Source organism: Cyphellophora attinorum (assembly GCF_001299255.1).
Source record: "Cyphellophora attinorum strain CBS 131958 chromosome Unknown Contig35, whole genome shotgun sequence".
Taxonomy (NCBI): domain Eukaryota; kingdom Fungi; phylum Ascomycota; class Eurotiomycetes; order Chaetothyriales; family Cyphellophoraceae; genus Cyphellophora; species Cyphellophora attinorum.
In genome coordinates, this window is record NW_017253263.1 from 34,337 (window position 1) to 49,386 (window position 15,050).

General features: G+C 53.1%; 7 protein-coding genes across 7 annotated transcripts; 3 read left to right on the forward strand and 4 right to left on the reverse strand.

Moving 5' to 3' along the window:
* Window positions 1-46: 46 nt before the first annotated feature.
* Window positions 47-406, reverse strand: AB675_10419 (uncharacterized protein; the record flags this gene model as incomplete). The annotated part of the gene is made up of 1 exon (XM_018139189.1): window positions 47-406. The coding sequence occupies one exon, from the start codon at window positions 404-406 to the stop codon at window positions 47-49; it is 360 nt and encodes a 119-aa protein (XP_017995919.1).
* An 807-nt stretch (window positions 407-1,213) lies between these two features.
* On the forward strand, window positions 1,214-1,810 carry AB675_10420 (uncharacterized protein; the record flags this gene model as incomplete). Its single annotated transcript, XM_018139191.1, has 1 exon — window positions 1,214-1,810. One exon carries the CDS (start codon window positions 1,214-1,216, stop codon window positions 1,808-1,810), a length of 597 nt encoding a protein of 198 aa, XP_017995951.1.
* Window positions 1,811-2,127: 317 nt separating this feature from the next.
* Window positions 2,128-3,312, reverse strand: AB675_10421 (Geranylgeranyl pyrophosphate synthase; the record flags this gene model as incomplete). Its single annotated transcript, XM_018139192.1, has 1 exon — window positions 2,128-3,312. One exon carries the CDS (start codon window positions 3,310-3,312, stop codon window positions 2,128-2,130), a length of 1,185 nt encoding a protein of 394 aa, XP_017995850.1.
* A 1,809-nt stretch (window positions 3,313-5,121) lies between these two features.
* AB675_10422 (Calcium-independent phospholipase A2-gamma) lies at window positions 5,122-9,485 on the forward strand (the record flags this gene model as incomplete). The annotated part of the gene is made up of 9 exons (XM_018139193.1): window positions 5,122-5,446; window positions 5,490-5,928; window positions 5,978-6,684; window positions 6,733-7,366; window positions 7,427-7,549; window positions 7,598-8,330; window positions 8,403-8,724; window positions 8,768-8,904; window positions 8,958-9,485. The coding sequence occupies 9 exons, from the start codon at window positions 5,122-5,124 to the stop codon at window positions 9,483-9,485; spliced, it is 3,948 nt and encodes a 1,315-aa protein (XP_017995917.1).
* Window positions 9,486-9,736: 251 nt separating this feature from the next.
* On the reverse strand, window positions 9,737-10,737 carry AB675_10423 (uncharacterized protein; the record flags this gene model as incomplete). The annotated part of the gene is made up of 2 exons (XM_018139194.1): window positions 9,737-10,482; window positions 10,536-10,737. The coding sequence occupies 2 exons, from the start codon at window positions 10,735-10,737 to the stop codon at window positions 9,737-9,739; spliced, it is 948 nt and encodes a 315-aa protein (XP_017995934.1).
* Window positions 10,738-11,483: 746 nt separating this feature from the next.
* On the reverse strand, window positions 11,484-12,380 carry AB675_10424 (uncharacterized protein; the record flags this gene model as incomplete). Its single annotated transcript, XM_018139195.1, has 1 exon — window positions 11,484-12,380. One exon carries the CDS (start codon window positions 12,378-12,380, stop codon window positions 11,484-11,486), a length of 897 nt encoding a protein of 298 aa, XP_017995888.1.
* Window positions 12,381-13,257: 877 nt separating this feature from the next.
* AB675_10425 (Endoplasmic reticulum mannosyl-oligosaccharide 1,2-alpha-mannosidase) lies at window positions 13,258-14,901 on the forward strand (the record flags this gene model as incomplete). Its single annotated transcript, XM_018139196.1, has 2 exons — window positions 13,258-14,672; window positions 14,736-14,901. The coding sequence occupies 2 exons, from the start codon at window positions 13,258-13,260 to the stop codon at window positions 14,899-14,901; spliced, it is 1,581 nt and encodes a 526-aa protein (XP_017995905.1).
* Window positions 14,902-15,050: the final 149 nt, after the last annotated feature.

Genomic DNA, 15,050 nt, shown 5'->3' on the forward strand with positions numbered 1-15,050 from the left:
TACTTCCGAGTCTGTCATCGCCCTCCGAAGGCTGGCGATGTTGTCCTCAAGCGGCACGACCTTGTTGTCTTCGACGTATACCTCCTCCCATCCTGTCGTCCAGCCTGACTTGTCTCGTTGGATCATCTTTCTGTGTCTGCCAGTCAGTCGCTGTGCTTGTGTGGACTCCGCTGCCTGCATCGCGCAAGTCGGAACCACGTCTGAGAGGGCAAGAGGTGAATGCGGGCTGCCAGGTGGTAGGGTCGGAGAGGGAGAGGGTGATCGTTGGGTGGTGAATCTCAGCAGAGGGCGAGCTGTCAGTGTTGCGGACCGCAAGGACATAGGATGGAGACGAGGGGTGGTTGGCCAGGTGAGAGGCGATCGCGAGGGAGGTCTGGGCAGTACCGGGGACGAGGAGGATAGTCATAATGGCAGATTGGTCGATAGAGTGGATGTAAGCGTGTAATATGTCTCCCAAGAAGTATATAGCGGGTGCTCAGATGTTAGTAGCACGGCTGGCTGCTCATGTCGAGACCTTTATGCCATCGCTGCCTGCAGTATCAACACCGTCTGCTTTGAGTCCGGACTTAACAGCAACGTGCCTCCTCTCTTGCAATGCATCACGACATCTTTGTTTCCTTCGCGACAGGTTGGAAGCATGATCATTCGACTGGCCATATACCAACAGCTGTCGAACAAGCAAGGGCGCTAGTCTGCCAGTTTAAGCTTCGAAGTTGCAACATCGTACCATCCATCCTCGTACAACGATCACAACATCTTGCTTTTCACTGCAAGCCTGGGTAAGTTATTCGGACATTAGCTGGACTTAACAGCTTCTGATCCTCAGAATGGATGATCAACTATCCGATTCACTCGCAGTGCTTGCTCCTTGAAGGGCTGGCGTCCGCTGAAGCCGATGATTCTCGTCCTTCAGCGGGATCTTGGCACCTTCGATGTTTCCACCACAGGAACAAGGCTTGTCGTTAGCCGACGTGGCCAATCGTCTGCTGCTTCTTTTCCAGGACACCAGCAGTATATGAAGCTTGATGAAAGACGCAGGTACTATACAAGGCGAGACAGATGACTGATCATTAGTGACGCCTCAACCACTACCGCTGCGGCTGTGTCGACCGAGACATCAAACATCATTCACAGCGAACTAACTTCCACACCCTACGACATCCCAACGCCAGCGTATTCCCAGCACCTAACATCACCATCACAACCCCCACCAATGGCTCCCTACACCCCAACCCAATACCTCCTCGACCACACCTTCATAACCCAAACCCTCCACAAACTCTACACCCTCCTCGACACCGCCCAGTTCCCCCGCCTCGCCTCCTCCGAAGTCTTCACCAGCCCCACCTTCCAGCTAGATTATACGGCCATGTTCCCTAGTTCCACCAACCAGCCCACCGTCACAAGCCCACAAGCCATCGTCGAAAACGCCTGGCGTCCACTCATCTCAAAAATGGTGAGCACGCAGCACGTGATGAGCGCCGTCGTCGTCTATGGCCTGCCGGTCCCAGGGACGGAAGTGCCCGATGATGGTGATAAAGGAGGAGAAGTGAGGGAGGCAACCGCAACGGCATATGTGATCGCGCATCTGTGCAAGCGGGCGGAGGACGGGAAGGGGGTCGTGATGACCAGTAATGGGGGCATTGGGGAGTATAAGCTCGTGAGGATGGAGGAGGGGGAGTGTAGGGCTAGGTGGGCTGGGAAGGGGTCGTGGGATGGGAATTGTTGGCGGGTTAGTGAGGTTAAGGTTGTGCCGAAGTGGTATGAGGGGGATGTGGAGGGAATTCTGGGGCAGGTGGTGCCTTTGTGAGTGCTCATCTGTGGCATGGCCCGGAAAAGCTGGGAAGAGATGGACAGGCCGTGGCAGGTGTTGTGAATGAACGGTTGCAATTCTTGCTTGCAGGCACGCAGCGCGTGGTTGCTTGTCCTGAGTCGATCAATCGACGGTCTGTATACCTCTCAACACTTTACCACATCCATTATACATAATAGGCCAAACCTTGCCAGCAGGACGCCCAAGCATATGTATCGCTATTAGCGCTCGCTCATTGGTATCATAAATTCCAGAACCGTAGGAGAAATGACACAGAAAGGGCACTCTGTTCCTGACGCTTATTCGGGCAGAGCTCATTGCTCAATGTCCATCCTCTCCAAGATCTTCCTAACGCCATCGCCCTTCCCTGTGCCCCCGTCCATGTCCTTGATCAGCTCCGTGGCTTTCAACTTCAGATCCCGAATCACCTTCCGGCTATATTCGAAACTCCCAGTGGACTCCATATACTTGACGGCGTACCTTTTCACTTCTTCGTCCGTAGTCTTTTGCTTCAGAATGTTGATCAGTTGTAGATTGCCTGGATTCGACCTGATGGAGTGGATGACCGGAAACGAGAATTTGCCTTCGGTCAAATCCTCACAGAAGCCCTTATTTTGTGTATACAGTCCTGAGGAGAGGTTTAGATAGTCGTCGCAGATCTGGAAGACCAGACCCATCAAGTTGACGAGGGGTACGCAGTCGACGCGGCCCTTTTCGGGTGACTCGGCTTGCATGAGTTTCACAGCGAGGCGGAACAGGCCGCCTGTCTTGTTCTGTACCATTTCTAGGTAGTCGTCTTCGGTTGGACATGTGAGGGTGTCGCGCCAGTAGAGGTCCATGCCTTGCCCGCGGTGCAGGTTAAGTAGCTCGTTGGTGAATATCTCCATCGCCTCGTCCCGGTTCTCGAGATTCTGTAGTTCCTTCAAGGCAAGAAAGTAGACATAGTTGGCACTGTTGATGGTCTGAGCCGTGCCGAAGATGTTGTGTGCGACGGGTACGCCGCGGCGGAGTTGCGAATTATCTTGCACATCGTCGATGAGCAGTGACGAGGTGTGGAGCATGCCGACGACCTTGGTGACAACCGCCATCGACAGCGGCGGAACATGCAGGAACTCATCGAAGGCCTTGATCAAGGCCGAGCGGATGTCCTTGCCTGGATGGGCCATGAGGTAGTCGTATGGTCCCATGATGACCTTTTCTTTCGCCGAGTTCCATTCTGCTAGCCGTCTCGGTTCGTCTTCTGGTTTTGATTTCTTCCTCGAGTGTGCTCGCCGCACGCCGTTTGCATGCTCGGCCACGGGCTGTGATTCACTCGCAGGCGCCATGAGGGTCGCGTATTTTGAGGAGGACATCCACGAGTCTTCTGCGAGAGGCTTCAACACTGATTTCGAGGGTTGATGGTTTACGCCATTCACAAAGCCCGTTGAGGAGGAGCGTTTGGGGATGGCGTTGGGAGATGTAGGATTCTCCTTTAGGTGGTCTGGGGTGGGTTGCGACATGTGTTCAACAGTTTCTGTGGTTGCAAATGAATGCGGCCTTGCAGGCTTGACACATGTCACGGTGGGGTTGTTGCTGCCTGCGGGCAACGAGCTTGTGGTGCCCAGACGACGCGTGTTCTTCTCTTAGTGGAAGGCGCAGTCTGCAGTGTTAGCAAGTGCTTTCGCGTGGATGTGTAGGAAGTTGCGAGGATGCAAGTGAAGGCAACAACAGCTCGAGTTCGAGTCCTCTGATTGACCTTTTGACCTCGACTGGCTTGTTTCTCGCTTCGGCGCGGACGTGTCTTTTGCGTCATTCACACTCACTTCCAAGCCGATATGGAGCTTTGTTGCGCCTATTCGGCGCCTCTCGGCTCGATGCGTTTACCTTGCCTGTTTGAGATTGTGTATACAGACATTGTGTGAGAAGAAGATGGAATGTCACCTCATGATGGTCACGACTGCATCACTGCATCGCTGATATAGAATTAGGTGAATAAGTGCTAATGCACAAGACCGTAACGGAATGGACAGTAACATGCAGTCCATGTGCACCTAGCTCTGTGGATTCTCAGGGATCTTCTTGGCACTCATGGCGCTCTCTTTCCTGCGGATCCAGAACAACATTCACTTTTACCTTCTGATACCTATGTACCCTGCCACACGTGAGCGACGCGCCCGCAACACGGGAACCGTGAGTGTAGGCTGGCTCAGACTTCGCTCTAGTCGGATAGACACAGAGTGATATTGTTTCCGGTTATGTCTCGTGTCTCTTACCCCTCGGAATGAGATCCCTAGCCTACTTCCATCGAAAGGAGGAGCTCGCAGCAGCTAGGTACTTTTTACCAGTTGGCCACACTAACCACTAAGCTACGGGTGAGGCTGAACTAGATCTGCAATCACCAGCCAGTCTGCCTTTCCTCAAACAGGGTTTGGACTTGGCCCGCTTCAAGTACGAAGTACAGCTCATGCCATTATCCCGAGGTCACGATCAAGCCCGGTGTAGCTAAATAGATGAGACTAGGGTAGGTATGGCCCTGAGGTTGATCAAGCTGCGCTGACCCCGAAGACAACAACTACCAATATTTGCTAGGCTTTGGTGTCCCGCCAGAACAGAACACTGGTAGTATCTACAGCACCATCTCAGGAAGGCCTAGATTTTGGGCCTTTCTCAACGGCTCTTTCATTGGGCAGAGCTGCCTCGTGATGCGGCTGCAGTCCAAACCCCTGCTATCACGAGTCACGACCCTCGTGCTCCTGGCGCGATGGCTCGGGACGTCGATCTAATTCTGGAATCACGAGGTAAGATATCCATTCACGTGGTCGGTGGCTTCGTCCATGGGTTGCGCTAGACAGAGCAGTGACTTGTACTCGAAGAGAAAAAGCACAATCTCATACGTCTCCGTCACCGTCGACGCCTCAAAACGCGATCATGCTGGACGACGGATGGCTGACGAAAAAGCTCGTCCGCCATGGGATAGACACAGTGACAGCCATCGGAATCCTGGCAGATCGCGATGGGTGGATCGATGTTCCACTTTCACACTCGCTGGAAACAAAATCCGCGACGCCCCGTCGGTCAGGCTGAGGTCCAGCAACAGCTAGAGAAATCGCAAACCGGTGTCGACCCCGCTTCGCAGCCTGATGAATGCGAAATGGTTATATGTCCTGCAGCTTGCCTTGCCTCATCGCTTGATTCTCTTTCAGTGAAAGCCCACCATCTTCCGTATCCAGGAATCCAGCATGGCCTTGGGCGAAGCATGCGCTGGTGAAGCCTGTGCTGCTTGCGACCGCACGGATGTTAGAGTCTCTCTTTGTACGGCATGCTCAGGCATGTCGTTCTGCGACGATTGCTGGCCCAGGCAGCCAGCACATAAGGCCAACACGGCAAAGCTGTTCGATCGCCCGCACGTCAAGGAAGACAAAGCCACCATATTGTTGATCAAATCCATCATGGAACCACCTGTCGATGAAGAAGAGGTCAGAAAACTCCATAAGCAGGATCAGGACTCGCGTTGGTTTGGTGTCGTCAAGTCTACGCCCCATGCAAAGTCACAATTTCACGACTTTGGCCGCTTTGACGAGCTTATGGCAGACAGCCGGCCATTACTAGGGAGTGATCGGTATCCTAAGCTGGTCTCGTTCATAGGAGACACGTGTGCGTGAAGCCCCCTGTTCTGCGACAGATGCTTACGGAATAGATGCTGGAAAGAGTACCATCGTGAAAGCACTTCTTTCTCTAGGCAATCGGGACAACACCGATGTCTCGCTAGAGGGGATGTCGGCCCCTGTACCGGGGTCCAGAGCCAACGAGGGCACAGCTACATCCGAGGGAGTCCATCTCTACGCCGATCCCGAGTATCTTGAAAGCTCGATGCCCATCCTCTACGCTGATTGTGAGGGCTTGAACGCCGGAGAAAAGATACCATTCGCGGCCGCCGAACCGCCACAAGCAAGCAGGCGCAATAGCATAGGAGGGAACAAATTCAGGAGACGCCTCGAGGGCAGAGTGCGCCCCATCGAGTGGACAAAGCCCAACGATCCGAAGATGGGCACAAGGCAATTCGCAGTTGAGAACTTATACCCCCGATTTCTTTACACATTCTCGGATGTCCTCGTCTTTGTGCAGAAGAACCCGAAGTCAGGATAGCTCTATCCTCTAAGAATGAAATATACTAACTTGAAATAGCCAACTGCATATCACGTACAAATACCTGGTCGATTGGGCCAGACACAGTGTTGAAAAGTCCGTCAACCAAGCAATTCTGCCGGTGGCCGTAGTCGTCATCAACGCTGCCGAAATGGACGAGGACGCGAGGAGATGGACAATCGAAGGCGCTACCGAAGACTTTTTCCGTGATGTCAAAGGTATCACTACAGACGACAGTCTCAAAGAGCTGATGAAGAACTTCCTTGCCGAGAACGACGAACGCACGCTGAGCGCACAAGAGCTCCTTGAATGCTACTACAAATCCGTCCGCGTCATTCGTGTACCGGCTAAGAAGGCCGATACCTATAATCTCATCAACACGCAACTGGTGTTGCTGCGTGGTGAGATACTTCGCGCTTGTCAGAGGGCGCTGGATGAGAAGAGAATCAAGCGACGGCTCGCAAGCGTTGATGACCTTCAACAATACCTGCACGCAGGCTTCGATCATTTCGCAAGTGACCTGGATCGCCCATTCGACTTCCGTGCGGTAGACACCCGCAACAAGCTGATTGCTCATGATTTCAGCGACCACATCTTGACGTTGGCGAGTACTATCTACGAAACTACCCAGGGACAGAATACTCGGGGTCAGCGGCTGAGCCTGAGTCCTGCGAACTTATTCAATGGTCTATGTGCGTTCATAGCATCTTGTATCCTTCTGGATTACGTACGGAACGACTTACAAGGTAGGCTGTGCTGAGGCAGCCGGGTTGCCACAGAACTGACTGCAGCAGGATCGGTCCTTGATTACTACCCAAAGGAATACTCTCCGTTCTGCAAAACCGCGCTGCAGATGTTTTGCAACGACTTTCTGCCTTGTGAATTTCGCAGCAAGAAGATCCAGGTCTGCTGCAATGTCAAATCCGCTCACGATAAGGGTCACCAGAACGAGAAAGGAAAACGCGTCTTAGGCAACTATCGTTCCTCACTTGACCCTTCCCGGTTCGAGGCCGGGTGGATAGAGAAAATTGAGCAAGAACTAAAAGCACAGGAGCAAAAGTTCAGCAGCGCGCGCCGAAAGACATTTCCCTTGCATCAAACGCCGTCAATAAGCGCCGGTGAGGCAACGTCCTCCGTTGATGTCAAGATTATGTCGAAGCTGCACAGCGATGTCCTAGCAGACTTCTTCGCTCACGTCGCATCGTCGAAAGACTTTGTCAGTTGCGTGAGCTGCTTCAGATGTCTCATGGCCACCCCTGAACACGCTCTAGAATGCGGTCATGTCCTCTGCGACTCATGCATTCGCGATCTTGGCGATGAGAAGGACGATCTGGCCATTATTGTTCGATCCTGTCCCTTACATACAGAGCTTCGAGACATGGATTGGGCAATAGCACAGAAGCCCGACTTCGCCGGCCTGCGAATCCTGTGTCTAGACGGGCAAGTTGAGATTAACCGTTAAGTGGACGAGTCTGACTCATTTTCTAGGGGCGGTGTACGTGGAATAGTCGAACTAGAGATTCTACGCGCCATCGAGAATCGCATCAATCTTAACATCCCGTCCGGAGGAATACCTATACAAAGACTATTCGACCTTGTTGTGGGCACCAGGTACGAAGGACTGCATTCTGCATTGAGACACCAAGCTTACATACGCAGCACCGGCGGAATCGTGGCTCTGGGACTGGTTGCCATGCAGTGGCCTGTGAGTACTTGTATCACGATTTTTGAAGCATTGTGTCAGGATGCTTTCCAAGAGAGAGAGGGCGCTGGTACCATCTTTGAGAAGGTTGTGACGATCAAACACAATAGCAAGTGGAAGACAACGCCGCTGCACGACGTTCTCAGGAAGGCCTTCGGTGAAGGCCTCTTGTTCGGTGGCCGCAGCAACGTGGCCAACCACGCCGGGAAGGTAGCAGTTGTTTCGACCTCACGCACAGGAAATCGATCATTAATCTTGTCGAACTACAACCGTCAGCAGATGTCAGATCCTGGGTACACGTTGGAAACATCCCGTAGCATGGACGAGGCGTTCAAGATATGGGAAGCTGCGGCAGCTACATCAGCGGCTCCAAGTTACTTCAAACCGTTCGAACGTCAGGTAGGACGCAATGTTACGAAGACCTACCTGGACGGTGCCCTCAATCACAACAATCCAGTCGTGGTAGCGAAGCGTGAACGAAGACTTCTCTGGCCTGATGTTGCATCCAGACATCCGGATGTGTTCCTATCGTTGGGCACAGGCCAGAACGCAAGAGCACTAGAGACCAGGCTGAAGGTCCTCGAAGGACGCTCTCGTGAAGCTCACCTCAAGGCAAAGGCCCAGGCTTCAAATCACGGCCGGAAGCGATTTCGATCGTTGAGAGGCATCAAAGACTTCTTCAGCGTACTAGTGAGTAGCTCAAAGCCTACCTCAAGCAGATCAAACCCCGATATAGAGTGGCAGTTCCTAACAATGTGCTAGTCCGATAAAATGGAGAATATTCTCGACACCGAATGGGCCTGGCAAGAGTTCTACCGTGACACAGTCGGGGAGCACTGGGCTTCGGATTTTGGCTCCAGGTACATACGCTTGAATCCCGATCTAGGACGCGATCCGCCTGCGCTTGACGCAAAACACAAGGTCGATTCACTGCAGGGCGATGTCGTCAAGCTGCTGCAACAGTGGCCCTTGTCCGGAGATATCGAAGAAGTGGCAAACATGCTAGTCGCAAGCTGCTTCTATTTCAAGAAGGAAAAATCGCAGATTTGCAAAAGAGACGGAACACAAACTTTCCTTTGCGCCGGTAAGTACCTCCATTATGATCGTCCACTTCACTGACATTCCAGGCCACATCCGTTGCAAGCTCGCCCACGAAGATCAATACGTTAAGCGCCTTGCCGAATTTCTCAAGAATCAAATTGTCGGGAACTTCCTTCCCAGCTTCGTCATAAAGAACCGGCTTTCTTCCAATGACGAAAATAAGGTATGTGATGTGCCAACGACCATGAGCTTGTAGTAACCCGCCGTGAAATGCAGATTGATCTAACCCGCGACTCGCTTGAATATATGGCGACCCACAAAGTGTTCGAATTACGCAGCGTCCTACAGATCGAAACCAGTGACCGTGAAGAGCAGGTCTACATTCTCCTGCGCCTCCGGCGGCAGGGGAACTCCCGCAGAATTCAGACACGAGACTATCCACTCAGTGGCTTTCCACGCAAGTTCATGGTAGAGGACGAAAGAAATGGTGAGCTTGTTCCATTGAATTCTACAAGGCCGATCCTCCTGGGAAGAGTTGCAAGGGATTATGCGCTGACCATGGTTGCAGCCTCTCGACAACAGCAGCAGCGGCAAGAGATGCTGAAGCGTCGTCACCAGAGCGGCGATTCCAACTCGCCGAAATTTGCGGAACTTGCAGCGACGATGTCGAAGGTGTCAATCGCGAGTCGTGTTGCAACTCGCAACGGATCCACGGAAAGTCTTGCGGAGTCTGATACAGAGGAGAGACAAGGCATGTTGGCTGAACATGTCTTTGAAGAGTACAAAGCATGGAGCAAAGAATGACGCTGACGGCGTCAATCTTAATATATTCCCTTTGTTCCTGGTGCTCATGATCTACTGGTACTTCGATCAGCTCCTGTGCAAGCCAAATTGGCATGCAAGTATATACAACGTGTACTGCCCACACCCAGATGCATTTCTCCCTTACAAGTTGCTAATCGTCAGGAGGGAGCGAAAGACGTGTCCTGATCCAAATTGCACCGAACGCCATGCTCGAGAAATCCCCAAAATCACTCTATGAGCACAACTTTTCCCTACCGCCGAGGTGAAAGCGCATTATTATCTGCACTCATCTCATGCAAAAATGGCTGGCTCTGCTGACCCTGCCAGCTCTGATCGCTATATGTTCCCGGATTCGTCGCAGTCGAAAGGTGTGTTGTAGCGCCCTGCTGCGGACTGGCCCATGCACTGGGCTGGCTGGGTGTCGCGAGCTCCGACGGGCCGCTTGAGTAATGCTTCGAGTTCTTGTCGTCGTAAGGAGGTGCCACGCCGGAAGGACCAGAGACGGATGCTGGAGGAGTATTGCGCTTGTTGCGCCGGCGGCGAAGGAAGAACGCGATGACGGCCAGGAGGATTATCAATGGTACGCCGATGCCGACAGCGACGCCAATGGCGGCTTTGCTGCCGCTGCTGAGACCGGAGGAGGAGGAAGCTGGGGTGGCGGTTGCGCTTGATGATGAGGCGGGGGTCGTTGTTGCAGATACCGGTGCTGATGTCGTTGTAGGGGTATCGGTTGTGGACGAGAGTGCGGGTCTGCTTGTTTCTGTGGCCGCAGGTGGTGCTTGAAACGTTGTTGTTGGGATTTGATCTTCTGGGTAGATGTCGAATCTGTCGGCATAGAACTTCTCGAGGACGTTGCCGTTGCTGCTAGTGCCGTCGCTGCTATTGAAACCCGCCATGATCGCATAGAAATATGGAGCTTGATCTTCAGGATACTCGGGATATTCTCCTGTGGTGACCTTCCAGGTGAAAAATGAATTATCCTCTGCATTTAAGCTACCTTGCTGACTGTCAGTGCCTGTGAGATTACCACCACCTTGCTTCAGAACCCACCTGTTATGTCGAGACAATAAACCTTCCCCAAATTCAGCTCCGTACAGGTATAGTTGTCGTCGTTCTTCATAAGAAACAAATGCGAGTTGGTATAGTAGTCATCGCCTTTGGTGCCTTCCCACTCAAACTTCAGGGCCGCGCCGATCGAGACAGTTGGGACATCGCCGGCCGAAGCTGGCTTTGGGTATGTGAATGCGGCCATGTCTGCGTTGTGTAGCGAGCGTGGGAAGCGAGGGGTAGACTCGTGTTCGATGCTGCAAACAGCGAGTATTGCGCGTCGAGGACGTAGCAACCGTGTTCTAGGGAGCGTCGACGGAAGTTATTAGGACCGCAGCTGAAGAGATCTTCTTGCAGAAGTCGGCGTGTTTCGGTCGAAGTCCTGGCAACAAGGCCTGGAGCATTTCATGTTGTCCACCGCTCGTGCCGCCTTATGGAGGTCGATTGACCAACCCATGTACATAATCACCTGTATGGCCCCTGGCACTAAGACTAGCCGGTACCTGTCACAATCTGTAATTACGCCCGAGCGTGGGCAAAGGGCCTAGGATTGGCTGGACACCTCTGTCTGATGCCAAAGTTGTACTCGTCTACTTTCATAGCCCGTTCCAAACTGCTAGTCCAACGCATTTGCAATTTGCTGGGCGATCTGAGGCTCATCCCGACCCCGTTGTGGCTGGGAATAAGGCAAAAGTCGTACTGGCTAGGCTTGCAACGCCCCAATAAGGCCGTCCCGTGCCTCCAATTCACAGGGAAGAATGACTGGGATCTCGTATTCTTTTAGCCAGACGACACCTCAGCAATATCACAGGCGTGGTACCTTGAGTCGGAAGACTTGTACGTTGTACAACATTCGTTACACGAGATCGGGGATGTCACAGTCGCACCGCAGTGCCGGAATGCTGCATGCAGGCTTGTTTGGATGTCGTGAGTCCATCATGACCGTCGTGTCTAGCATCGTCCGAACTGCTCGCACCAACATTGACGTAGACTTGGGCAATAGACCGCACCCTGGCCAAAGATGACTTGCCAGAGATACTCGAATACACGCCCACTGGTCGCGTCGTCGTGCGGTGTTTCAAGCAACCACTTCTGGTAGAGCTCATAGTCCGACTTGGGACGTTCCAGAGTTTGAGCTTTGGAGATGGCGAATTGCGAACAACACGGTTGCGCAATCTTCTTGGGGATGTCGCTGTAGTTGCCGCCGAACATGTACGGCCACGCCTCGCGCATCGCATGCTCAGCTGTCCGGTGGTCGTCTTGCCGGTCGACCTGAATTTCAGCTGGGCAGCCTGGGTCGTGAATGCATCGCATGTTCGCGTATCCGTGCTTATCCAGATATTCGAGTCGGAGTGATTGGATGGATTTGACCTGGTCATGGTCGTCGCTGTCGGTATGCCACGCTTCAGGCCATCCCTTCAGATGCGGGTGCACAAAGACCATGTATGCTGGAAGGTTTTCGTAGTGATCGATGATGAATGAGAGATATGCCATCGCTTCCCTTCCCTTGTTCCTTGGTGGATGCAGGCCGTTCTCCGTCTCGTTGTCCATGTGATATATACCAAGCTTCCAGTCCGAGAGGTGCTCGTACGCCCACAAAACATCTTCTGTGTGAATCCGTGCCATGATCACCGCCTTGTCCTGTGCTTTGGGGCCGGCATAGAGCCACGACTTCTGTGCCGCCGGCTTCTCTTCAGTTGCGCTTCCATCATTGGGCTCGCTGGTCCCATAGCCGTGGGCGAATCTATATGGTACGTCGGGATATGATCGATATAGCAGGCCCAGCGCGATCAAGCCTAGGATGGCTGCGATGAAAATGACCCGGTATTGGAGCTTCGAGATCAACATCGAAGAGCGAAGGATGCGCTGCGCGCCTATATTTCAACGTCGAAGGTCATGCGCATTGACAGGTGAAAGGAATGTGTTGAGGTGATGGAATTCCATCTGCCTTGACGAGGAAATGGAATCGAAGCAAGGGTTCGACAATGATCGAATGCCCAGAGCCCGCAGGCCCGGGGCTGGGGTTCCGGTTCCCGCGTCCCTGGGGCCGTTGAGGCGGGGGCCGAAAGCATACCTAGGTAGGCGTCGCCATGTTACTAGGTACTGTACCTTTTGCCGTCCTTCATGCTCTCACACAACATCGAGCTCGAACACTCGCTCATCGAGATCGAGCTGATAAGCCTCAGGAATATCAAGTTATGAGAGCTAGAAGCTCGCACAACAAGTATGGAAGGCTCGAGCGACAGTTGCTCCGACGCAGAAGTCATCAAAGACTGACAGAAAGGTGGGTTCCCAGTCCTGGTATCTGCCAGGTGGTACCTCAAACGCCTAACGCACGTGCGTCCATGGGTGACTGCACTGCCCGGAAGCATGAACTTAGGCTTGGCTCTAGGCTCTAGCACTGTCCAGGTGGTCGCAGCCGTGAAACTCCCCATCAACACCACTGTAAGGCACCATGAAGCAGGTCCACCTACGGCCTTTCTCAGCACCCCTTAGTCTGAGCTGCTAATGAAACGGACCACAGCAGCAAGCACCATGGACGGTACCTGACAGATACTTGTTGTTGTTGCGCAGCGGAGCTGTGCGAACATGCTCAGGACAGCATGTCCCGATGGATTTCAGAGAAGTTTTCGCAGGCGGCTGAGTATATATCGCCATCTCGAGGCTTCTACTCGAGTCTCAAGAGGAAAGCTTACGGGTGAAGCAAAAGGATCATATCGCCATAATGATTTTGGCTCCGGCTGGGATCGTTGGATCAATCCTCCTAGTATTGAATGCACAACTCGGCCTGACTAAAGTCGTTTTCTCGCCGAGCAGCTATGACTGGTCGGACTACAAGTATAAACATGCCTTGTCATCGACAATGCAACTCCCTGAGGGCACTCCGGTAGGTATCCCGACGGTACAATTTGCCTTTCCAGCAGAGTCGGCACAGGAGTCAGCAACTCGGAAGACACGTCAGAAGGCTGTACTGGACACGTTCACAAAAGGTTGGGCCAGCTATTGGGGGTATGCCTGGAAGCGTGATGAGTTAGCGCCTCTCTCGGGGACGGGCAAGGACACTTTCGGAGGATGGGCTGCCACACTGGTCGACGCGCTCGACACGCTATGGATCATGGGACTGAAGGACGAATTCTACGAAGCTGCAGGCGAAGCAGCAAAAATTGACTGGGCAGTCACCGAGGACACGTCGGTCAACATGTTCGAGACCAACATTCGGCATCTGGGCGGTCTTCTGGCAGCATACGATCTCAGCCGCGAGCCTGCGTTGCTGTCAAAAGCGATTGAATTGGGAGACATACTGTGGGCTGGCTTCGACACGCCAACTCATCTCCCACCTTTCATGTTCGACTTCAAGCAGGCTAAGAATGGCAAGCTGGTCCTGGAGGACAACCAAAGTTCGGCGGCTATCGGCTCTTTCGCTCTGGAATTCACTCGTCTTGCCCAAGTTTCAGGAGACTCCAAGTACTACGACGCAATTGCGCGCGTTACGTCGTTGTTCGTCAGCAATCAGTTGAAGACGAACTTGCCTGGCATGTGGCCAATGTTTATCAATGCTCGAAAGGGCACCTTTGAGCAGACTGCTTTCACTCTTGGTGCGGTAGCAGACTCTTTCTACGAGTACCTACCCAAGATGCACTACTTGTTAGGCGGCCAGGAACCTGCTTACGAGGAAGCATACAGAGACGCCATGGAGACCGCAATCAAAAGTCTACTATTCAGACCGATGCTACCAGACAAGGACGACATCTTGGTCGCAGGCTCAGCAGCCGTTGCTGGGGGCAAAGCTACACTCAACGCCAAAAATGAGCATCTGGGCTGCTTCGCGGGAGGAATGTTTCTGCTGAGTGGCAAGCTTTTTGACATATCCGAGCACGTCGACATCGGCACGAAGTTAACGAATGGCTGCATCTACAGCTACGATGCCTTTCCGACTGGAATTATGCCAGAGATCTCCCAGATGCATCCATGTCCTTCCTTTGAGGAGTGCGAGTACGATGCAAGCAAGTTCACCGACACTACCTTGCCCAAAGGCTTTACAGCCGTTGGTGACCCAAAGTACATCCTGCGACCAGAGGCGATAGAGTCTGTCTTCTACCTGTATCGAATCACAGGCGACTCAAAGCTGCAGGATGTTGCGTGAAGGATGTTCGAAGCCATCACAAACGCCACGGAGACCACACTCGCCAACGCGGCTATTAGGAGTGTACTGGTTGAAGGCAAGCCCGCGCAGGAAGATTCAATGGAAAGCTTCTGGTTCGCAGAGACATTGAAGTACTTCTACCTCATCTTCTCGCCGCCGGACACCATCAGCCTCGACGACTGGGTATTCAATACGGAAGCACATCCTTTCAGGCGGCCGAAGTGAGCGACATGCCCGCAGAAGCTCATGGCAGTACCCTCAGGAGAAAGCCACGCTCATCTCAAGATCGCAACAGGAGTAGGCAACGCCTAGCACGGGTGTGGACAGAAAACGAGAACGCTCATCTCAATGATGAACTAGCAAAAGGCGAGGCC